General features: G+C 43.9%; 1 protein-coding gene across 2 annotated transcripts; it reads left to right on the forward strand.

Annotated features, from left to right (window-relative positions):
- Positions 1-3,466: 3,466 nt before the first annotated feature.
- Positions 3,467-24,310, forward strand: b3gntl1 (UDP-GlcNAc:betaGal beta-1,3-N-acetylglucosaminyltransferase-like 1). Of its 2 annotated transcripts, XM_080462969.1 has the most exons (12): positions 3,467-3,814; positions 3,924-4,040; positions 4,386-4,485; positions 5,956-6,020; positions 6,769-6,834; positions 7,609-7,704; positions 17,672-17,767; positions 18,458-18,582; positions 21,793-21,928; positions 22,029-22,097; positions 22,202-22,276; positions 24,010-24,310. In XM_080462969.1, the coding sequence occupies exons 1-12, from the start codon at positions 3,716-3,718 to the stop codon at positions 24,088-24,090; spliced, it is 1,125 nt and encodes a 374-aa protein (XP_080319095.1). In that variant the 5' UTR covers positions 3,467-3,715; the 3' UTR covers positions 24,091-24,310. The 2 variants fall into 2 exon arrangements, with proteins under 2 accessions (XP_080319095.1, XP_080319096.1); XM_080462970.1 differs by lacking the exon at positions 7,609-7,704 and having other exon boundaries at positions 24,010-24,309.
- The last annotated feature ends 878 nt before the right edge of the window (positions 24,311-25,188 follow it).

Here is a 25,188-nt window from a genome sequence, read left to right on the forward strand (position 1 = left end):
TATCTCCTTTCTAATGCCTGGCATCTCAGTCCAAACAAAATCAAGTGCAGTGTGACCGCAGCGCCAAACAGCTGCAGCCTCCAGATGCCGTAAATCATCGGGCCTGCACGTCTGATATGCAACGTTGCCATGTGGTGTTGATTTGGTGAAGGAAGGGAGGTAAACAGGCGGCAGTGAATGACAGTGAGAACGGTTGTGAGAGTTAGTGAAGACGACTTTCTATTGCTGAATAGCGCATGCAAATTATGAGAAAGAAGAAGATACAGGTTTATATACAGGCCGAAGAACAAATGGTTCTTAATGTTTATTATTTGATGTAGAGCCAAATTCAACGTGCAAACATTTAAAAATCACTTGCAAAAAAAAAAAAACTGACTTTAGATTCACTACAGACTTGGAATCTCAATTGAAATCTCCCAACACTGACATTTCTTAATTGATTGTTTGGTGCGGGGCGTCCTTCAGGGACGCCCCATCTTAGGAAAGATGCTGGGGTTTGAGTGTGTTCACATTTTCATTTAGATTTTTCAGATGAAATCACGATTTAAAAAAAAAGAAGAAATAAATGGATATTTCAAAAACAACCGGCGAGCTCAGTTGGTAGAGCATGAGACTCACAATCTCAAGGTAGTGGGTTCATGTCCCACGCCGGGCACCACCTTCCTGTGGGCTCACCACCTGCAGGAAAGGCTCATAATCGGTGCGATGTGATCTGGGTGACAGTGCTCAGACTGCCACCCCCGCGACCTGGAAACAGATAAGTGGGAGAAAATGGATGGATGGATGGAATTATTAGATTAAAAACGTATTTGAAACTGAAGATACAGTGAAGACAGACAGAAAATACTCTTTAGTGCAAAACCAATAGATGTGTGTGGCAATTGTCGAGTCTTTATAAAGACTTGTTCGATTTCTCAAATTAAAAACATGCAGAGTGGCACTCGTCATATCGGTGAATTCTATACAATGGGGGCGGCTGTGAATGGATGAATGAGGATTAACAGTGTATCGTAAGTGAAATCCATTCACCATATAGAATAATAATAACACTTTCCCACTCTAATTCTAAAGACATCAAACTCTAATGACCCCTGTGGTGGCTTCAAAGAATAAACTAACTACATCTCAACCATTTTAGGGTTAGGGTTCCTCTACTCTGACACTTAAAGTGGAGTCACCAGCTACAATGCATGTTTTTGGCTTGTAGCAGGCACATGGCACTAAAAAGAAACATGAGAGTAAAATGATTGATTTCTGCATTAAAACACACAATTCTATGGAAGAATTCATTTAAAAAAAAAAAATTGTAAAAGACACAAAGAAGACAGAGAAATAAGCAGTAGTATAAAACCAGAAAGGTAATGGCAGTTGCTGACTATATATGAAGACCTACATGACATTTGTAATTAATAGCGTCCAAATGCTTTTGCTTTGTCTATGGATCCTCAAGAGCCATTTATGATATTCTGGATACTGAAAAACATCAGGAGGTTTGAGGTGGAGGGTGGTTACAGATCTGTATCTGGTTTACATCACAGCTCCAGTAAAACAAAACAGAACAACAAAAATACTCCGAAGATAAGTTATTGACATTCACACCTCACAGTTTGGGAGTCATGATATTGTTGTGTGTGCCACAGTTTTAAAAGCTGAGGCGGCATGTGACGAGAGTCTTGGTGGGTGCCATGCAGGTTTATCCTCCATCCATCCACACAACAGTGTGCATGAAATGATTGGCACCACATCTGTGAGTGGTGAGCGCTGAATCAAGAATGTGAATTCAAACAGGTCAGAGGTGAGTTCAAGATTATTGGAATTGCCACCAGATGTGATATCATCTGCATAATGTTCTGTCGTAGAACAGAAATATTGACGCCTATCACTCTCTCAGACTATATTGTGGGTTTTCACTCAGACACTGGGACAGCAAAGGGAGTACCGGTCGGTGTGCTGCAAGAACAAAAGAAGATCTCCGACAGCTCGTGGATATTCTTCTGACTCAGCCGTCTTCACTTCATTTAAATGACTCATGGACGCAGGCAGCAACTCAAACTACACCTCTGTGGGCCACATTTACTAATTCAACACCGGCTGCATGGAGATGGTCACAAGTGGTGATGCTCAGATCTCCAGGGAGCCAGCTGTGTGTGTGTGTGTGTGTGTGTGTGTGTGTGTGTGTGTGTGTGTGTGTGTGTGTGTGTGTGTGTGTGTGTGTGTGTGTGTGTGTGTGTGTGTGTGTGTGTGTGTGTGTGTGTGTGTGTGCCTGCCAAAGCGTCCACACACTGAGGCATAATTTTCTCATCATTACACAAATCATCCACCAAACTATAAATATTTTCTCATCTTGCCCGCAGTCTATTGATTCCCTGATGTTTTTGCTTCCTGGAGCGAATCAGACGTCCAATTTATATAATAACTGAAAGTATTAAATTAAACTCAGTTTTATGCTGCTGCCATTTAAAAACTTAGTTTGTCAGTAAAAACAACCTGGATATATTTGTATACACATGGATAATTCATTAAAGCAGTTAATGAGACACACTTTCTTTGAACAATATTCTAGTTGGAAGATGACTGTTTGTGTGTATGTTATAAAATTATTAACAATATCTCCAGACCAACGGTTTATGAGGTGGATAATACGCATTATAATAAGCTTATGTTCATCCAGGTTTTAACAGTGTTTCTGGAAATCAATAAAAAGAGAGCAGATTAGGATTAAAATTCCCAATTATAAGTCACTTTAGCAATCTTTACGGCATGAAAGAGTCTGTTATGTGAAACCAAATAGTGACGATCAATGTTCAATAATAATGTTTCAGCTCATCGTGTCTTTCAGTCCTCTCTGAAACCACTAATGCTGGGGCTGCCAAATTTAAAATAACGAACACACTGATCCAATGTTTTTGTTTCTTTTTACATGACTAAAGAGAAAAGAAAAGCGCCACATAGTTTCATGGTATGATGTCAGAGGGTTGACCATACAGAAGAAAGGAAATTTGAGCATTAATCAGCAAAATGTCCCACTGAATGATTCAAACATAACAGTATAAAATCCAACCTTGCTTTGTTGCTGTAAAATGACAGTGTTAACCACTGTAACACATTAGAGATACATAAACGCCGTTATTAGCAAATGTATTTATTTAGAATTAAAAAGTATAGGCGCCTGAAAAAGTTAATTTGTGCGTTTGTCATGCACTGAATTGTACTTTTATTTTCTTCATCTTTGAACATCACAGTAAATAATTTATGATACAATGAATATTCCTCTGGGATTAATAATGTACTTCTCTTCTCTTCTCTTCTCTTCTCTTCTCTTCTCTTCTCTTCTCTTCTCTTCTCTTCTCTTCTCTTCTGGGCGTATTATTCTGACGTCATTGTTTTACGTGATTGACGCTGATTTTTAACCAATCGGACGCACGTCCGTGTTTTGGAACGAGCCAATCAGCGCCCGGGTCTGCTTGTTTGCGGAAGTAGTTGCTGAAACACACACTGCGAGTTTGAGTCATACAATTTTTTTAATTCATACAATGATATATGAAATCTGCACAACGCTCTTATGTCTTGATGTCTTTTGTCGGATGTCGAAGTGAAACGAGCAACAAAACGAATGTTTAAGGACGTGTTTATCCACGTGTCGCTGCTTCGTTGTTCGCAGTCTTCCTCTAAATCTGACGCTTAGTTTGCAGAAAGCCGTTTCACGGGGGTGAAAATGGATGTTCAACCTCCAAAGCGGCTCCGCGTTGCAGAAGAACAACGCACATGTTCAGACGGTGTGAAGGAGGAGGCGGTGAGGGACGCAGTGGACGTGGTGGGTGAAAGAGTGACACTCGTCTTAAAGTCGAGTTATTTTCTGAGCTTATAGTTTTGCTGATTATAAAAGCAAGTGTAATGTTTTTTTCTGTGTGCCCTGTCTTCAGAGTATTGTCATGCCAGTGTACAATGCTTCGTGTTGGCTGGATGAGTGTCTGCAGGCCATCGTCCATCAGGACTTCACCGGTTCAATGGAGCTGTCGGTGTTTGATGACGCAAGCAATGTTGGTTTATTTGTTTACGTTTCAACACGTCACACTCATTTGTTTTAATATACGAGACGTGATTTATCTTTACGGGTCTAAAATCTTACTTCTGGTCTATAAAGGTTTGAATGATATTCGGCTTAAAATCATCTTTTAAAAAACATTATTTGCTTAGACCTTCCATTGACAAAATGAATTATACTAATGTTATTACATTTATGTTAATAAAGTTTTTACTGTGGTTATTCTCCTTTATATGCTTTTCTTAATCGCCTTGTTACATTTTGAATGATAATTACCTCTAAATGGTGCTGTATACGTACATTCTGCCTTACCTTCAGTTGTCCTGTTCTTATTGTTCAGGACGATTCCAGGAACGTTGTGGAGAGTTGGAGAGAGAAACTAGAAGCGAGAGGCATCACATTGCTGATATCTGGTCACAGTTCTGCACAACCTAAAGGAGGTTAGTTGACACAGATGACAGCTTAAAGTGTTTATTTTATTTTGTGAATCCTTGGGGGCGGAGTGAAAAGCTGATCAGAAAGGCGAGATGGTTCCTTGAAAAACAAAAATCCATAATTTTTGGGAAGATTCAACCACATCTGATAGCTTCGGCCTGTTGTGGAGACGGCTCCTCTGTCTCTGACACCCTCCTGGCTCAGACAGCTGTTGTGATCTATTTGGAAAGTTTACTTTAATGATCTAAGTAAATGGCTGCTTGCCATGGGTTCAGCCCAATATATATTGATTTAGCATGATTTTTGCATCCAGCCTAAATACTGCCATGTTCTTATGTGTGAGGGTGCAGTGTAATATCATGTCTCTTGTAATGCCCGTAAAAGAAAAGGCACCTCTGTGTCTGCTGAAATAAATATCATATCACAAATATGTGCCACTATATTCAATGGTCACACAGTATGGGACACCAGAGGGAGAATCACATTCTTTACTGGCATGTCGAATAAAGGAAAAACAAGTCAATCATTTTTGACTCTATCTCACAGTGTTTACATAGATTTTAAGTTAATCTTGGGAAAATGTTTCATATTTAATTATGAAGAGCCTGAAAATGCAAAACTGGACGTTGTTTGGGGACCTGACAGTTTGAAAATAAAATCCCTAAATCCTTTTAACTTAAACCCATTGACCTAACTGACATGAGGCCATCACTCAGTATTGTTATTTCAAACATCAGATGGGAGTAAAATTTGTAGAAATGTATATAGTGCCAACATTATAACAACATAATCATCTTGAGTCACTTTTCCAGAGGAAAACCAGTTTTATCCACCAAAACTCAGCTGACAGCAGAGAAAGGGAAAAAAACTGTTTGGGCAAAGAGCATAGTGAGAAAGAAAAGAGACACAAACCTTTCTGGCCCACGTGCTGAATTCACTCTGGACAATGATGTGGACTTTGCAATAGATCTGTATTATTTAAGATCTGATGCATTATGTTTATAAAAGATGTTCTTTTACAAAGGGGTTGTTTGGTTTGAAATCTGCAATAATTACCCAGCATTTCTCCTGCAACGTCACTGAAGTCCATTTATGTTCTTTAACTCAAACTGCAAAAACAACCTGAATCATTTGCTGCTCTGTTGTGATTACATCACCCATTTTAAGGTGGTGGTCAGAAAAAAGTCCTTTTGTAATTTTCTGTCAAGCATAACATAAAACAGAAGACACTGCCTCGAATTCTTTTGTAAATAACAGTTATTTTGTCTACAATCAGATCCTGTTGGTTCCTTTGTAAATGACATGCTTTGCCAGATTTTGTTTTGATTAACAACAGAGAGTACTACTCTTCTCCAGAAGACATTGAAAATGTTTTCGCACGTATCCAAGTGAATTATTTAGCAGGAAGGGAAGAGTCAGGAAATGTTGGACACATGAACAGAAAATCCTTTTTTTTTTTTTTTTTTGTCTTTCAGTTGGATTTGCAAAGAATAAGGCGATAACTCAGAGTCACGGGGAGTACTTGTGCTTTCAGGATGCGGTAGGTGTGTGTGTGTGTGTGTGTGTGTGTGTGTGTGTGTGTGTGTGTGTGTTTCAGTGTGTACATGTCTTCCACAACACCTACAGTAGTGAGTCCAAACAAACTGGATCTCATTGGTTTGTCCTAAAAAGGTATTCACGGTCTGTAGACGTTCACCAGCCCAGCCACTCTTGAGCAGAGCTGTCAGAGCACATTAAAAATGATCCGAGAGCCGCGTCTGATCTTCCATACATAAACTTTAAGAGTGTTTTCCGCTCTGCTTGTGACATGGTGCCTTGCAGTTACATGTCTGAAGGCTGATTTGAGGAAAAGCGACAGCGTCTTTTTGACGTCCGTGTCGCTTTGTGTTTCAGCTGAACGATGCACATCATGTTAGTGCCACTGTCGTCTGCAAATAGACACTGAAAAGGACTCTGGTGCATGAAGAATCACTTTCTCAGAAACCATCCAACCTTTCTGGCGCGCCTGCACTTGTTACTTGTTATTTATCTGTTAACTCCTTCAGGAGTGTTTTCATATCTGTTTTTCATCCCTCATTTTCCAGTTGGGATTATAGGAATTCCCACCAAACATTAAAGCAATTTATTTAGTAACTGCCAAATTCTGACAATGTGTAAAAATCCTCCCTCAATTATTCTGCTTAAATCTTTTAACTGTTCTTTGCGTCCGTTTAGAAATATACTAAGCCCACGTAATTGTTAGTTTTGTCATACTTTTGTGTTTGAAATCGTGTTTTTCTTCACTGTAGGATGACATTATGATGCCACAAAGGGTTCGCCTGCAGTACGACGCGTCTCTCCTCCACCGAAACTCTGTAAGTTCTGACTTTGTGCTTTCTCACTTCCTCCCCGCCCCTCCCCCCCATCTCTTCTTTCTCTCTCTCGCTCGAAATGAAATATTCACATTTTGCTTTGTTGCGTGTGAGACCTTTCACGCAGTTGGCGGGCAGAACAGTGCGAGTATCCGGTGTTGATGCTTTCTTTGGCCCGCCGTGTCAGAGGTCAAAGGTTGTGTGTGTGAGGGAAGTGAGGGCGACAGCGTGGAGACAGCGGGCTTGCTGCCCTGCACAAACAACCTGCCTTGTTCTGCCTTTCTCTTATGACTGATAAATGGAATAACTTTGATAATAAACCGATTCTGTTTTGTTTATGTTTTCTCACATCATCTAACCTCTTTTTTTTCGACGTGAACTCGACTTTATTCCCTGGTGAAACTCTGGCTGCAGGAAAATTTGCTGGATTAGGGCGGAAATGTTTTTATGAGGGTGTACTTTGGACCAAATTTTGAATGAATGAACTTAATTACAATCTGAACAAAGACTTTATTTTACTGTATATACTATTTTGGCAGTTATTTTTACTGATTATTAAATCATGATTATTTTTCTTTGATTATGGCTGTGAGTGATTGCATGAGAAACAACCGTGTTTTGTTGATCCACCCAACATGTGCTTGTGTTTCAAAGCCCCGTGATTTAACTCTCAGCCGAGTCTCTGCAGCTATGCCGATAAAAAATATGTTTATTTTCTCCGATGAGTCCAAAAGAAAATATGTGGTCCACTGAGGGGATGTGTGTTTTTCATGATAGCTGATCGGCTGTAGAGTCCAGAGGGTGCCGGAAGGCTCTACAGAGCGTTACACTCGCTGGATCAACACACTCACTCAGGAACAGCTCGTCACGCAGGTAAATCCACACAGATTGGCGTTCTAGGCGTGTGTTTTGATGTGGACGGGTTTGTTTCAGTCCCCGTGTCGGATTCAAACAGGATACGTACCTGATGTCCACAGTTTCCACGGAAACGGTGACTGCGGGCTGCAGGCAGAGCAGCCGTGTCACTGCTGACCTCTCTGTCCGTCACCATCACGGCACAGGAAACAGGTCGTTTGTAGTTAAAGCAGCTGCGAGTGGAAAAAGGTAATGATACAGAGGAAAAACACCGTCGTGGTCTTCAGAAGACTATTTCTTTACCAAGTAGTCCTGCAGCAAACATTTGGATTTTTGGCACCACTGGCTGAGCTTTACCATGTGTAAATATCTGTAAATAGAACAATATAACACAATATTGTGGTGTAGGCCCAAAGAGTCCCGACTGTCACCAAAGCCTCGTTTCCACAGTGCCCCTTGGTGCCGGTACGGGTCAGGTCGGAACCGGTTGTTGTGTGTTTCCACTGACTCAGAACCGTTACCAACCGGTACCATTGGTAACCTTTTCTCGCTACCCCTCCACTTGGGGTACCAGGCACAATGTGCCGGATATGAGGGGGAAGAGCTTCAACACTGCCGTCTGCTCATTGGTCCGTGACAACCGCTGTTCTCCCAGCAAGCAGCCATTTCCAATCAGTTGTCCGGCAGCAATCAGGTCACTTTTTGGGAAATGTCCTCCCGTTATGGCGTCACATCCTGCGTGATTACACAACCGTTCATAACCCCGCCCACATTTCAAACCGAACCCCGTGTAATGGAAAAGCGGCACTGATACGGGTCTGGTTACAGATAGCCGACCCCACCCGACCGGCACCGGCACCAAGGGGCACTGTGGAAACGAGGCTTAAGATGTTCACCAGTGAGCCGGTCTCCAGGTACTCCAGATAGACATTGCCCTCCGTAGACATGAAGGCCTCACAACAGCTGCAGTTTGGCCCTGAACTAATTGACTTTAAACTTTTATAGTTTTCCCTTCTTCTGTCACATCAACTTTCAGGATGAAATGTGTTCTAGCAACTAACTAGATCAGTAGATCTAATGCTATGGCTGATGGATCCCATCACAAACTCTAAATCATTCCTGGAATCTCCTCAATGTTTCTCTAGACTGACGGCGGTTTTTATTTCAACTCAACAGCTCAAGACCTAGGCTGGTGTTTCAGTGACAGATGGTTAAAATACATCAAACTTACAACACAGTGAACCCACTGTTTTCCCAATATAGATGTAAATGTGCCAAAATGTGCCTTATCGTACACCGATGGGTTCCAGGACAGTTTAAATGAGTGAGCTTGTTGACAATCCGCACAGAATTCAGCATCATTATAAAATCATAAGCTGATAAATGAGCCGATGCTGTGGAAACAAGGTCCTTGGAGGTACAGCATGTCTGTTTATGCAGAGATGGACGTCTGCTGTTTCGGACTTGGCAAAAACAATCCAGTCACCAAGGATACAAGACGACCTGGACTCCGTCTGTCTCACACACACAGACGCTCAGCTGGAGTCTGCACAGCTCCTGAGCAGACATTCCTGAATATTTATATGATATTAAGTTTCATGGAGCATGGGAATGAGAGCATTTGTTGATTCTGCAGGCGAAAGGTTCACTCATTGTGCTTCCAGGTCTTTTAAAAATGTTTTCATTAAATCATCGAACCTTTCTTTCCGAATAAAGAAACTGAGTTTCTCTAACTAGGTTGAAGCAAAGATTTACAAATGTTGCTGCTTGGTTCACTTGAGTGTTCATCTGTAGGACATTAGACATGGTTGTCCAAACCCTCCTCTATCCTACCGACTGCTCACGTCCACTCGCTGGCTCAGTTCTTCTCCGAGTGTCTTTCCCAGAACTCGTTCTGCTTCCACTTATTCATGCTTACATCTGCAAAACGCTGCTGTGTCACTACCACACACACACACACACACACACACACACACACACACACACACACACACACACACACACACACACACACACACACACACACACACACACACACACACACACACACACACACACGCACACGCACACGCACACAATGAGATTCTGTCCAGCTGTTTTACTGGCTGAATCCAGATGTTTTGCACAATTTTCCTCATCTGTAATGCATTTCGATGATTAGTATTACCCAAGAAAACACACACACACACACACACACACACACACACACACACACACACACACACACACACACACGGACTGATGTAGTTTGGAAGAAGTAGCAGATAAACCTGGAATGACCCTTAGTGAAAGTGCAAAAACATCACTGTTACCACACACACACACACACACACCCACACCACACACACACACACACACACACACACACACACACACACACACACACACACACACACACACACACACACACACACACACACACACACACACACACACACACACACACACACACACACACACAGGAGAGGAACTACGCGAGGTGGAGGGGAAGTCAGAACGGGGGTTGGGCTCTTGTGTAACAAGACTCTGTAAAAAGAGAATGAAACTCGGGGGCCATGATGTGATTCGAGTGTGATACAGAATTTGTATTGAGAGAAGAGGGAAGACCAAAACAAAGTCATTATTCAAACATCATAAGCAGGAGGGTGGGAATCTGTATCCTTCCCCTGCACACTTCAGGAAGCACACACTCCAGTTCGGGAGCGCATGCCACTGCTCTCCAGAGCCTCCTTTATTTATTTCAGGATTAGATGTAATCGCTTCCTCGTTGGTGTGTTTATCTCTTGAAGTCAAATTAAAACTTTGGTTGACATCGATGTTATGAACTCTGGCTGTTACAAAGGGTGCCTTGTTTTGAAGTCACTGTCATCAAAACAGTTGTTTCCCCCTCAATGTGTAATAAGAAGCTTGTTGAAGTGTTTTCACATGCGGGCCATCGTTTTCTGAGGTGGTCGTGGGGGAATACCGCCTTCTGGTCTGTGTATCTCCTTTTCTGCTTCATCATTTTCTTTTTTTTTTTTTTTTTTCTTTTTTTCGCCCTTGTCCTGTTCGGCAGCTTGGGCCAACAATATGATGTGATTGAGAGCCTTCGGAGTCAGAACAGTTTTTGGTCTTGCAACAGGGAGAGACCTGGAGTCTCCTCCTGTTGCCTTCTCCGTCAGAAGCTGGCATGGCTGCCGTACACGACCGGGGGGGAACGCACAAAGAGAGAGAGAAGAGAAGAGAGAGAAGAAAGTCGAGGGGGGAGGGGGGAGGGGGGTGGGGGGAAGGGGATAACATACAATGTCCTTGTTGTGCTACATATATTATTTGCAATAATCACACTCATCCAAATACTTTCCAACTGTTATTAGATTGAACCAGCCTGAGCAGCTCTATCTAGACAGTAAGATGATTTCCTAGATTTAACCAGCCTGAGCAGCTCTATCTAAACAGTAAGATGATTTCCTAGATTAAACCAGCCTGAGCAGCTCTATCTAGACAGTAACGTGAAGCAGGAACATGAAATAACAAAGAGGCAACAACAAAAGAGGAACATGATTTTTAAAGTTTGAGCAAATGATGACAGACAACAAGCAACTTCAGAAGCACCTTTCGTGAGGAGTGAAAGTGTGTGTGTGTGTGTGTGCGTGTATGTGAGTGTGTGTGGCTTGTCCACTGGGTGTGGCCGGAACTGTTGTGGGGGGACCCGTGGTGACACCCCGGGGTCCGAGGCCACCGCGCCCGGACACCGCCACCCCGGCAGACAGAAGCCCCCCAGGCCCGGGGAGACCCCAGCGAACCACCCCAGAGAGCCCCGCCCCCGCCCAAAAAGCACCTGACGGAGAATGCAGAGAGGAATCCCCCCCAGGCAAGAGGGGCCCACAAGAGAAGGACAAAGGGCACAGGGCCCCAGGCCCCGACCCAAGCTGCCAAGCCGAGAAAAGGCCGGAGCAGGGCCCCCGGGCCGAGCGGGCCGAGAGCCCCCCCAACCCCGGCGGCGAGTCCCACCGCACCCCCGGGAACAGGCCCACCCACCGCCCCCCCCAACCCGGCAAGGCAGAGACGGCCCCAGCCGCCGCGCCCCGGACCAGCCCCGCCCCCAGACCCAGGAAAGCGAAGCCCGGCGCAGGCCCCGGTCGGAGAACAGTCAACTCTACACCCCCAGGAGCCTCATAATCCACCCGCCCCATAACCCCTCCCCCCGGGTCTTGATTGGGAAACCCAACCCATGACCCACCCCGCACACACCCACACCCACACCCCCACCCCCACACCCACACCCACACCCACACCCCCACACCCACACCCACACCCACACACACACCCACACACACACACACACACACACGGAACGGGGGGGGGGAGTGATGACTCTCGCACCCTCAGGCCGCCGGCCGGGCCCCCTCCCGGCCACCGCGGTATCCCAACCTCCACCAATCCAACAGCAAGTGGAGAAGGAGCACCGCACCCCAGCCCCCCCACAAGCGCCACGCCCGAGGGAGCGCGCCCCCCGCACTCCAGCCGCACTCACCCCGGGCCGGGGCGGGACCCCAGCGGGAGGTGCTGGGGGGAGCCACGTCTCCCGCCCTTCCCCTGCCCTATATGTGTGTTGGATGTATGTAAGGGTGTGTTTTTGTGTTTTGAAAAGGTGGATGCGATGTGTGTGTCTATGGTGCGGTTTAAAATTGGGGGGTAGCGGGGCCCGGGCGTTCTACCGCTGACAAGCGGCAGAACCCCGAAAGCGGCTTACCCCCTCAAGACCCTGCATGACTAAGTGTGGTTAAAATTGTGGGTGGTGCAAAGTCGGGGGAGGACCCAGACCGCAATTAAGTAGCCTGGACCCCCCACCTAGGCACCGCCCCACTGTTCCCTATTGTGGGGTAATATAAGGTGAGGTATGGCAGGGAGGGTTCTGAGGGAGGGGGTCCCCCCGTCGCTAGGACCTTGGCCCAGCTGGACCCCCCGCGCTGCCCCACCCCACCCCCTGAGCGGCCGGCCTAGGACCCGGGGGGCCACACCCCCCCAAACAAGGCGCCGCAAGGGGACCCGGGCAGGGAGCCCCCACCCCACCCAACGGCCAGACAGCAGAGTCCGAGACCCGCAGGGCCCAGTGCGAGCCCAGCCGGAGGCCAGTGGCCAGGGCACCCCCCCTCATTCGCCCACTCCACACAGCCCCACACCCCAGCCCACACACCCCAACCCACACACACACGCACACGCACACGCACACGCACACGCACACGCACACGCACACCCCTATCAGGCCCTGGAGGTCACTCTCAGTTAACCGTCCATCCAGAACCCGGAGCCCCCCCCGTACCCCGCTCCCCCCAATCCGGGAATGAGGCAGACCCGGAGCGCGGCAGCAGGGGCCAACCCGCCCCACCGGGGGAGGGGGCCAGAGGGAGGACCCACCCCCAGCGCCGCAGCGGGCACCCCCACCGGGAAGGGGGAGGCCCCGCACCCCCAGGGCCCGGACAACCCGCCCCCAACCCCCCCCCAGTCGACAGCCCAGCCGGGGCCCGACGCCCAGCCCCCCCATCCCACCCCAGCGGGCCCGACCCCGGCCCAGAGCAGAGCCCCCCCCACATCCCCGCCCAGGACTCCCCAGGCCAGGCCGTAGCCCCCCAGCATAGATGCCAGGACACCCCCGAGCCCACAGAGCCACCAACCACCAAAGCCACGACGCCCCAGCCACGGACGGTCCCCAGAGCCCCGGGGTGGAGCCACTACCCCCCCCCACAGGGCTACATGGTGTATTTAATTATTGGGGACCATGTGGACTCAAATTCTGTCAAATGATTTTTCCTACAAGCAGACATTCTCTCCAATGTGATGTGGTCTAGAAGTAAGTTTTTAAATAACTTTATATTCAAATTACTTTTGGATTTCCAGTTCATGAGGATCGCCTTTTTTGCGACGCTTAGGGAAACCAGGAGCATGCAGGACTCATTTTTTTCTCTTTTAATTTCTGTGAGATCTCCTAACAAGCAAAGTGAAGGTGAGACTGGAATAGGGTGGCCCAGGCATAACGATAAATCTTCACAAATCTTTTGCCAGAAGGTTTGGACTGGCGTACACAGCCAAAGTGCGTGTAGATAAGTATCTGGGAGATCACCTGTGCAGTTTGAACATATGTTAGTGGGAGTGAGCCCCATCTTGAATATCCTTTGTCCCGTGTAATGAACTCTGTGAAGGATCTTGTATTGTATGAGCTGTATATTGGGGTTTTTGCTCATTTTGAATGTATTTGTACAGATTTCTGACCAAAACGTTGGGTCTCTGTTGATGTTGAGATCTTCTTCCCATTTGAACGTGGGAAGGGATATTGAGATATTTGAACCTGACAGGATTGAGATAATTTTAGAAAGAGGTTTAGGTGCTGAGATCTTCAGGAGGTTTGTCACTGTCTGAGGTAAGTTCAAGTTAATCTGTTCTAGTTTGAACTTAGTTTGTATTATTGACTTAAGCTGAAGATATTCCAGATAGTTGTTTTGACTGATACCATATGTTTCTATTAGCTCATTAAATGGAATAAAAGAGTTATTGGAGATAAGTTGTTCTAAGTGTCTTATTCCTTTATTTTGCCATCTTGGGAAGTTTATTGGTTTTTTTCTTTGCAGGATGTCGGGATTGTTCCAGATGGGTGTGAGTTTGCAGGGAATGAGTGTAGATCCATTTATTTTAAGAAATTCCCACCAAGCTGTCAGCGACGTGTTTATATTGATGCTTTTGAAGCAGCTGTGCTTTTTGATGACAGGACTGAAGAAGGGAAGATCTCTGACTTGGAGATCTTCACAGAATGTTTTTTCAACGTCTAGCCAGCCTTCATCTAGGGGTTTCTGATTGATCCATTTTACAACATAAAGTAGTTTATTGGCCAGATAATAATTATAAAAATTTGGGAGTTCTAAACCACCTTGGTCCTTGGTGTTCTGGAGTGTTTTTAAACTTATACGTGATGGTTTATTTTTCCATAAGAATTTTGAGACATGAGAATCAAGAGTGTTAAACCAGGTTTTTGGTGGTTTTGCTGGGATCATTGAGAAGATGTAGTTAATTTTAGGCAAGATCATCATTTTGATTGTTGCTACTCTCCCCATAAGTGAAATTGGGAGTGTCCTCCATCGAGTGAGGTCCTCCTCTATTGCTTTAATAAGGGGGGTGTAGTTTAAGTGTACCAAGTCTGAGAGTTTGGCTGAGACGTTAATGCCGAGATATTTGATGTTCCCTGGTTTTAGTGGGGTGTTAGGTGTGTGCTGAAAAATAGAGTTGATAGGCAAGACTACTGATTTGTTCCAATTTATAGAATATTCTGAGATTGAGGAGAATCTGTCTATCAACCCTATTGTTTCTGGAAGAGAGGTCTGTGCGTTTTGCAGGAAAATTAGCACATCATCCGCATAGAGACATATTTTATGTGTTATATTTGCTGTTCGTATTCCTTTTATGTTATTATTCTGTCTGATGGCTGCTGCTAGTGGTTCGATGAAAATTGCAAAGAGAGATGGTGAGAGTGGACACCCCTGTCGGGTGCCTCTCTCAAGATTGAACCTTGAGGACATTTGGTCATTGGTTTTAACACAGGCACTGGGTGAGGTATACAGTATTTTTATCCAGGAAAGGTAATATTCTCTAAATCCAAATTTCCGTAGTGTAGCAAGTAGAAATTTCCAATTTACCCTATCAAAGGCTTTTTCTGCATCTAAGGAGGTGATAATGGCTTTTTGTTTATTGTGGTGGCAGTGGTCTATAAGATTAATTAATCTACGTGTATTATTAGTGGAGTGTCGTCCTTTAATAAACCCAGTTTGATCTGGGTGTATGATGTGAGGTGTGATTTTTTCCAGTCTGCTTGCTAATGTTTTACTAATTATTTTAAGATCTACATTGATTAGTGATATCGGCCGATAGCTAGATGGTAGTGTGGGATCTTTATCCGGTTTTAGAAGAAGACTGATATTTGCACAGTTCATATGTTGGGGGAGAGTTGAAGATTCTTTAATTTCCTCAATTATTCTGAAAAAAATAGGTGAGAGTAAAGACCATAATTCTTTGTAAAATTCAGTGGGGTATCCATCAGGTCCTGGAGCTTTACCATCAGGCATGTGCTGGAGAGCTTCCTGCAGTTCTTCTACTGAGATGGAAGCTTCTAGACCTTGGATCTGTTCTTCTTTTAATTTTGGGAGGTTGACTGTGCTCAGAAAGCTCTCTATTTCAGATTGTGAAGGATCAATTTGTGAAGAGTAAAGTTTTTTGTAGAATTCTCTGAAAGTATTGTTTATTTCTTGTGGGTTAAAAGTGATTTTACCATTTTGAGTTTGGACTGAGGGGATTGTACATTTTTCTTTATTTCGTTTTAACTGATTGGCTAAAAGTTTGCTGGATTTATTACCATGTTCAAAGTTCTCCCAGCGTAGTCTCTGCAGTTGAAATTGTGTTTTATGTTCAATTATTTTGTTCAACTCTATTTTAAATTTTCTTAGTTCCATTAATAGGCTGTCGTCTTTGCAGGCAGCATGAGCTGTTTCCATGGTTTTGATTTTATCTTCCAGTTCTTTCTCCTTTTTTTTTTCTCTTTTGGTCTTGTATGAGGAGTAAGAAATGATTTTACCTCTCATGACAACTTTAGCCGTCTCCCAGAGGACGCAGGGAGAGACACCAGGCAGGTCATTTGTTTCTAAAAAGATTGTCCATTGTTTTTTAAAGAATGTGAGGAAATCTGGATCCTTAAGCAGTGACGTGTTAAATCTCCACTGTCTAATAGGAGGGGTGATTGTTCTATTAGTAACTGTCATAGTGACAGGTGCATGGTCACTGATAGTAATGGGGTGAATCTGTGTGTCCAAGATGTCTTTAATCACTGATTTACTCACCAGAAAGTAATCTAAGCGCGAATAAGATTGGTGCACTGCTGAGTAGAAGGTGTACTCTTTAAGAGTGGGATGAGAGGTGCGCCAGGCGTCGCAAAGACCATAGTCACTCATGTACTGCTGGACTATGTCTGTAGATTCCCAGTGTCGGGTGTTTGCTGCTTTACTAACTCTGTCTACTTGTTGATTGAAGGCGATGTTGAGGTCTCCTCCCACTATCAGTGTTTTGTCAGAGTGTGTTGAGAGGGTTCATCATTTTCACCACAGGAGGATGAAGTTCATCTCCCCTCGGTGAATGAAGCTACTTCATCACAGACCACAGAAGTGGCTAAATAAATACTGTTTTAAAAACTAAATATAGTAAAGCTGCCAACTTTCAGTGTTAAAATTACAAACAATTTATTGTGCAGGACTTCGTTAGTATAGAGCAGCGGTATCAGACATACGGCCCGCAGGTCAGAACCGGCCCGCCAGAGAGTCCAAACCTCCTGCATGATGACATTTTCTAACTGTGAGAAATTATTCGATTAACTGCAATACGTTTATTTGACCACCAGGGGCGCACTTTAGTCTGTATTATGTGGTGAGTCAGTTCAGGTGATCAGGGTTACTGCACAGATGTAGGAATGGGTCTACACTCAAGATCATTTCTACATTAGACGTTATTCTGACCATTAAACTAGCCTACTATATATTTTCTTATTTGGCCGAATGTTTTGTGCTTTTGTAGATGTAAATAGTCTAATAAACATCCACTGTGGTCTGTATGTTCTAATGCAAGTGTGTAAATGGTGAATTGTCTGAATTCCTGTGTTTTATCCAAATTTCATGTTTGTATTCAGAGAAGAGAGGACGGTTCATTAAAGGTGGACTTCTTAATGATATATTAATACTTTGTTGCTCTATAACAAACACAACGATTTAGAGTTCTAGTTAGTTATAGATTATAATGCTGTGTTTTACTGCTTAAATTATCACACACACACACACACACACACACACACACACACACACACACACACACACACACACACACACACACACACACACACACACACACACACACACACACACACACACACACACACTTTTAATAAACCACTTGATGTTGAAATGTTTTTGTGTTTCAGGTTTATACTTCTCACGGGCCCACAGTCGTCATGCCAACGTGGTTTTGCTCCAGAAAATGGTTCCAGGAGGTCGGCCCCTTTGACGAGGGAGGCAAGGTGAAGGTTCACACTCAAAGTGTTCAACAAACTGAGTCCTAATGAGGGATGGAAATCGAAAAATTGTTTCAATTCCTTGGAATCGTTTGTCAATTTGACAAACGATTCTCTTATCGATTCCAGTGGGCGCAAATGACGTCATTCACCATTGCAGCCGGCAGGAAACATGGCGCCCAAGTGGCACAAACGCTCGAAAGTTTAGTTCCATTTCAGGAGAAACGGCGACAACAGGGCAACTTGCACTACTTGTAAAGTGGATATTTCATCAAAGAGGGGGAATAACGACCACCGTGCAGAAACATTTGCACACAGCAGCAACAACTTTGAATGAACGTCTTGTTTTTGATCCGCTCGGGAGTGAATCTCAACCCAGGAGCAGCGGCACCGTGAGCCGTGATGTTAATACTGCAGGTTTCATTTCCAAATGAGAATCGATAAAGAACCGAATCCTTCAGCAGAATCGAGCGCCATCCCTAATCCTAATGTGTCCCAACTAAAAAGATCTTGTTTGTTAATTTTCATAAATGTTCTGCTTCAAAATGAAACACGTCAGTTTGATGACTGTTTTTCTCTAAATTTCATGAATCTAAGAGGAGCAACAATTCTGATGATGTGCAATTGTGATGGTGTGTATTGAAATGAATGGGGTTTTTTTTACAACGTACACTTACTATTGATGTTTGTCTGCAGGGAGTCCCAGAGGATCTGCTCTTCTTCTACCAGAGTCTTCGTCGTGGAGGAGGTCTGACCAGGGTGGACGAGTGCCTGCTGGTTTATCGATACCATGAGAAGGCTGCCACTCTCTCAGTCACAGAGTCAGTTTTACTGTATAACTTCAGTCTCTCTCTCTCTCTCTCTCTCACACACACACACACACACACACACACACACACACACACACACACACACACACACACACACACACACACACACACACACACACACTATCTCCATGCTTTACGGGGACATGACATTAAATTACATTTAACTGTCACCTGACTTGAGTCTAACCTCAGTGTATTTCCGTGTTTGTCTCTACTGTGATACGAGTTGGTCTGGGTCACGTCCCCACAAGTATAGAGAGTGTGAACGCACACACTTGGACATAGTGATGATGATCCTCCACCTACTCACAGCTGCCCACAGGCTTCCCGCCACCGTTTCTCACACTCGGACACATGTTGTGGGAATCTTGAGATTATCTCTGTTTTTGAAATTCCACTGGCTTTCCCAGCGTCTGAATGAGGATTTTCAACCCGTTTTCTTCTCTGGGAAGAATGTGGAGTATTTGCTGGGCGAAGGATCTGATCTCATAGTGAGAAGAGTTTGACATTGTTGGTGGTGAAGATGACATTCCTGCTGTTGAATGTACTTGTACTGTGTGTGTGTGTGTGCGTGTGCGTGTGTGTAAATGAGCACACCAAAGGTCTTTCCTGCTTTAAACTCCCACCTTTCATCCCCTCTTTCCTGTTATCCCTCCCACTTTTCCTTTTTCCTTCCTTCCTCACTCACCTCCCTCCACCACTCGTATATCTGCCAGTGTTGACGCACCCCTTCACCGATCTTCCTCCTCTCCGTCTTCATCTGTCATCTGTGTATTTCTGGAGCTCTATTTTGAGATTATGTTTTCTTCCCACTCTCCCGCACTCTTTGTCGTCCACGCGACTACTTCCTGTCTTTCGTCAAACAAAAAGCATCGTCTCATTTCTGTCTCATGCAAGTACGTAAATGTGAACATTGTCGGCCCGTGAGTTGGGTGGGACGTGTCTTTTTGAAACACGGTACCAAAGAAAAACTGAGATGAGAAGTTTTCTGCTTGTTTGGAAATGTGAGTGGAAGGTATGCGCGTTGTAAATCTCTTCCATGTTGCCGCCATGTCTCAGAATCAAAGCCTGCGTAGAGAAAGCATTAAGACCACCCGGGCTCGGCGCTGCGGCCGCGTCCGGGTTTGTTTGCAGTGTGAGGCCCACAGCTTGTCTCAGTATAAAGCTCACGTCCAAAGACGAGAGCGTGGTGCTTCCTGTAAATGACCTGACATGAGCTCCTCTCTTTGTTCACTAAGGGCGAGAGTTAAGAGGAGGAGCAGGTGATTCCGTCTAAGTCTCCATTCGTTTGGCCTGTTTCTCTTCATAAATGCAGTGACTTTAATAATATCGAGTGAAATAAGAATTTCACTCGAAAATAGGGCCAGGGTTTTACCGCATTGCTTTTGATTATTAATTACAAATAACCCTTCTTTTTTTTTTTACACTCCAACATGGATCCAACTTTCAACTTTTGGCCTCTTGAAGAAAACAAACCTGCATGTGGAAAACAGTGAAGAACATTATGAGTCTAACGTAATGGATAAATTGCAAATAAATCCCTCCAAAGATTTCAGTTGAATTCATTGTATTTTTAAAACCAGTTGTTATTCCTTGGCTTCTGCTCCTTTTTTTATTTGTTGCCATTTTATTGTTTTTTTTCTGATGGCACCTCAAGTTTTTAGATTTTTACGCCTATTTATGTCCTGCACTTCGGTTCAAGTGTTTTCAAATGGGTCATATTCTCCAGCTTTTCAACACTTTCACATGGTCTCCTTGGTCCAAAAACATATTTAAAGTTTTTTTTCCCCAAATCCATATTTTCCTTGATTTTCCTCCATTTGAATATTTGATCATAGGAGCTGCATTCAGAATCTGCTGTGTATGTGTGAGCTGGACTGGCTCCGCCCACACATGCCCATCTTGGGAAGAGGAGGAAGTACTTCCTCTCCCGATGCCATTTGCTATTGTTTACATTCTATTGACGTTTCAGAATGGTTAGTAAAACATATTGTGTGTCTGAATATGTTAATTAGCTGCACTGAATATTTTCTTTTCAAAGAAATGTGATGTTTTAACAGCAAATAAATGTCTATTCAGACCAGCCTGAGTGACTTTGCACTTATCTAACTATGTGCATGCCACTCTGAGATCGGATAATTTGATTAGCCTTTACCAATGACATAATTAGTAGCGGACAGGAGCCTATCCTGAGCCCCCATTAAATCATAGAAATAAATAAAACGATCACCTCATAATTATCAAGCCCATACACAGACCTCAGACTCTGCACAGCCTACATTTGATCTGCAGTCTCTATCGGCACGACTTTACAGACATGAACAATACCTCACAATAAACAAACAAAACAAAAACTGGCCGCAGGTGTCGCAAACTAACCAGCCTGGTGCTTCGAAAAGTAATATAAAATCATATAAATCAGAATATTTTACTTACAGTCCCCACATTTGCAGTAGAGTCACAGATAGTTGGTACAGACCCAAGCTTTATTAGAAGTTTTGCAGCATATCCAGGGTTGTTCTGGTCGATGTTATGAAAGCACTCCTCCATGAAGTGCTGAGAGCGACATATAAAACTTTGGGAAGTCTTGTTGGTAGAGTCCCATCAAAAATAAAATGAATCCACTGGGTCCTCACAGGCTCAGACGAAGGCAGTAAACATCGACTCCTCTGCTCGTTGATACAGTTGATAACGGTGCATCTGGTGTGTTTTGCTCGTATCTTCACCTTGTTTGTTACCTGCAGCGGTAGCGAGGAGCTGCCTGGTGGTGGGCGGGTCAACGGGAGGGTCTACCTGGATGGGGTTTGGCGACAAAAACCCTGGTGACGCTACACAGAGTTTGCTTTCCTACTCTCTCATTGGAGCACACACTTTAGAAAAAACTAAACAAGCCAGAGAAAGAAACGACAGACTTTCTTCACTTCTGGATGGGGACGCATATTACTGTAGGAAAAACACTAGAAAATGAATTTTGCATGATCTGTCCCCTTTAAATAAAAGGCAGCAAAATAGTTTCTATCTAGAGTAGAAATGGATTCTTAAAGTAGAGATAATGCTCCACAAACTAAATAAATATTTGCCCCAAGGGTCAGATCAAATTAATTTGCAGGTAAACACTCCAGTTGTCACAACAACTCATCAAATCTTAAAAAAAGTGAAGCATATGCATCAACCGTTGTGATCACGTCTGTCTGTGTTCAGGGAGACGATCTGGAGGCTGCGAGTGGACTTCCTGCAGGAGCGGCTTCTCGGTCGCTGGGAGAACGTCACGATATGGAACGCTGGGAAACAGGGTCGGAAGCTGTACCGCAGCCTCAGCCCCGCCAATCAGAAGAAGGTACGTTATCTGGAGACGTGACATAAGCCTGTTTGTACCTCTTGGTCGATAACACACTGTGACGTGCCAACATTCAGGGTGTTTTTGCTGCGTTCGTCAGGTCAAAGCCTTCTGTGATGTAGACGAGAACAAGATCCACAAAGGCTTCTACACATACGAGGAATCCAAGGTGAGATTCCTGAGGAAACGACAAATGTCGTCTCAAAAGTGTGATTTATCTCACTCCAATGAATTCCAATTATTGTAAATGACTTTTCATTGTTTTTCCTCCAGGAAAGACCGAAGCCTAAAATCCCCATTCTGCACTACACCGACGCCACTGCGCCCTTCATCATCTGTGTGAAGCTGGTGAGCTTGTTTCTGACCGTCTGTCCCTCAGGTCATGGCAGTTAACAACATAATGAGCCAGGGCGTGTGCCCGGCCGGTCAGGACACCGAGGGAGCTGGCAGGAAACGGGCAGCAGCCTCGTCTCCGAGCACATGATCACGTTCACTTACTCACATATTTGTTGGTTTCAGTTAGATTTTCTGTTGCACGGCGCTGGCAGCGCTCACGCCGACTGTGATGGTGGTAAATTCGGTGAGATTAGTGAGTAATGACACACTCACACTGCTCGAATCTCTCGCTATCACACAGCCAGATTCACATCTAGTAACTCCACCTAAGGGCTCCACTAAACTGCCCAATTAGGGGGAAACTGTAGAAGCAATTAGGGACCTGGACTCAATCATGAGCTTTCTAACACACACACACACACACACACACACACACACACACACACACACACACACCTGGACCCAATCACACATTTTTCGTCGAATTATATTGAAATTATTTTAAATTATAAGCAGCAGATATATTTATTTGAACTTTTCTCGTTGGCTTTGATTGACTCTGATTTTCTGGAGGTGAGTCTGAGTATCGTCAGTCTTTGTCTAACCTTTGGCTTAACTTTGGCGTATCCAAACAACACCCAGCAGAAAGAAGTCCGAGGACAGAAAATTACCTTCATTTCAAAGCCAAAAGCCTCAAATTGATGGAAATGTGTCTTTTATAAGTAATGGCCTTGACTTTTAGTTGGGTTGTTTTTTTTAAATAAGCCTCCGTGTTGGAGTTCTATTTTCTTTCACTCTGAACTCTTGCACAGATTAGAAATACAGAAAAAAAGACCTACTGTTAAAATTTGTATGGACGTGGCCTGAATAAGGCCCCGTTTAGGAAACGTAAACGTGAATAAAACAAAACTCTTGTTACTTTTTGGGTGTTCTGGTTACACGACAGCGGCACTCTGTCACTGAAAATGCAACTTTTAGAGAAACCGGGTCCAACTCTTGTCTCCAAGTAAGCAGCGGGAAGCACAACTTTGTGAAAATGCTCAGGCTCCACCCCCATGGAGATGGAAAAAAACAAGGCTACTGCTCAGGCACATCACAGCCGTAGTGACTAGTAGTTCTGCACATGCTCAGTAGCTGGACAATAACAACAAGGTCTCCTCCAGCGTGTCATGACTCCCAGTTCATATTCTCCTGGGACTTGGTAGTTTTATTTTGACAGTCACTGTAATAACAATCCAACTTGGTCGTATGTCCACTAGAATGTCCGTGGTCTCTCATTCTTAATGTTTAGAGTGTATTGTTCTCTACTGCATGTGTGTGTGGTTCCATTACAACAACAACCAACAGCACCCACTAGTGGCCCAAAATGAAAACTACATCGTTTTCAGTGTTACTGGCATTTCAGTGCAAACGAACATCGTTTTCAAAACGTTGCAGTGGAAACATAAAACTTTTCTAAAACCAAAATGTAAAATTGATGCATTTTCAATTCAAACGTTGTCGCGTAAATGGTGGCTAAGTATTATAGAACTAAAAAAGAAATGATGAGATGTATCTTTATCAGATTGTCAGTACCATCCATTGGAAACCATGAAAGCTGAAGGTTATCATTGTTTTCTGTTTCTGCAGGAGCCTTGCTCACGTTTCTCCGAACAACTTGATATCGCTTGAAAACGTAAAGCTAATATTTGATGTTTTCTCATAATTCTCGTCTTTCTGTGATGTTTTGTTGTTTCTGTTTACAGGACATGACGGGAGGTGTTCTGGAGGAAAATCTCAACTCTTTGCAGCTGAAAGAAGGAATTGATTACTACCATTTCAACTAGCGGTACTAGTAGTATCAGGAATCACACAGCGCTACTTGTTGTGCGAAATGCAATAAATCTTGGATTGTGGTAAGAAAAGTATAATTTTTGATTGTAAGTTATAATTTTCTACGTTTTTCATTGTATTTATATTCCACTACAGTATTTGGCGAAAGAGTTAATGGTCAATGCAAACTGGTTACTGTTGGAAATGGGCGGCTTTTATAAATAAAATATTACAAAAACAAACATTGTGATAATTGTGATTGTATTATTATGTCACTCGTAATCCTGTTTGGTTCACGCAAATGTAAGTTTTGGAGTTTCACCACCACTGCCGGTGTAACAGAAGACAAGCAAATGTCTTCACACATTTCCTGGAACTCATCGTTCAAACCTGCCATGATTCGTCTGCCTTCCTTTTTCAGCAGAGTGCTGATCGTTTTTCTTTCTTCTGGCTGTTTTTAGAAATACTGGAAGAAATGACATCACATTTTGTGTAAATGTGCATATTTACCATACGGTGTCGAGTCGAGTGAAGTCGTATCACCATCTAAACTACAGAGCTTACATGTAAACACTAAATAACACAATGATGCCACATGCTTTCACCAAGTTTCACAACACTTTACAGAAGTTTGTACAGAAATTGTTGTTTTTTTAACATGCACATGACAAAAGCCCGACAGTCAGTGAAACGTTGCATCGTGCTGCAGTCCAGCCGTGTAGAAGTATAGAAGTGTCTGTCTTGTACATCATCACTACCGGAGGGGGAAACGATTCAGCCCGCATTGAAATGTTTCAGCAGCACAACAGAAACAATATTTTCCTTCCAATAAACCTGCCTGATCATTTCTGCTGCTGCCTCTTCTCACTGTCTTTACTTCTTGACTCTATTTCATTCTGACTTCAGAGCCAAACTGTTGATGTACCGTCGGCCAGAAATCAATGTTTCACAGAAACGCTCCAATGAAACGGCTGTTGTTTCATCGTCATGATCAACACGCCTTGTTGGAGTGAGTAATGTGTCACTTCTCACTCTCTTATTGCACAAACCAGCAGATTATAACTAGAAACTCTAATCAAGTTCATGTTTTCAGAAAATTGCACAACTCTGCT

The sequence above is a fragment of the Lipophrys pholis genome (assembly GCF_963383615.2).
Source record: "Lipophrys pholis genome assembly, chromosome: 5".
Taxonomy (NCBI): Eukaryota; Metazoa; Chordata; class Actinopteri; order Blenniiformes; family Blenniidae; genus Lipophrys; species Lipophrys pholis.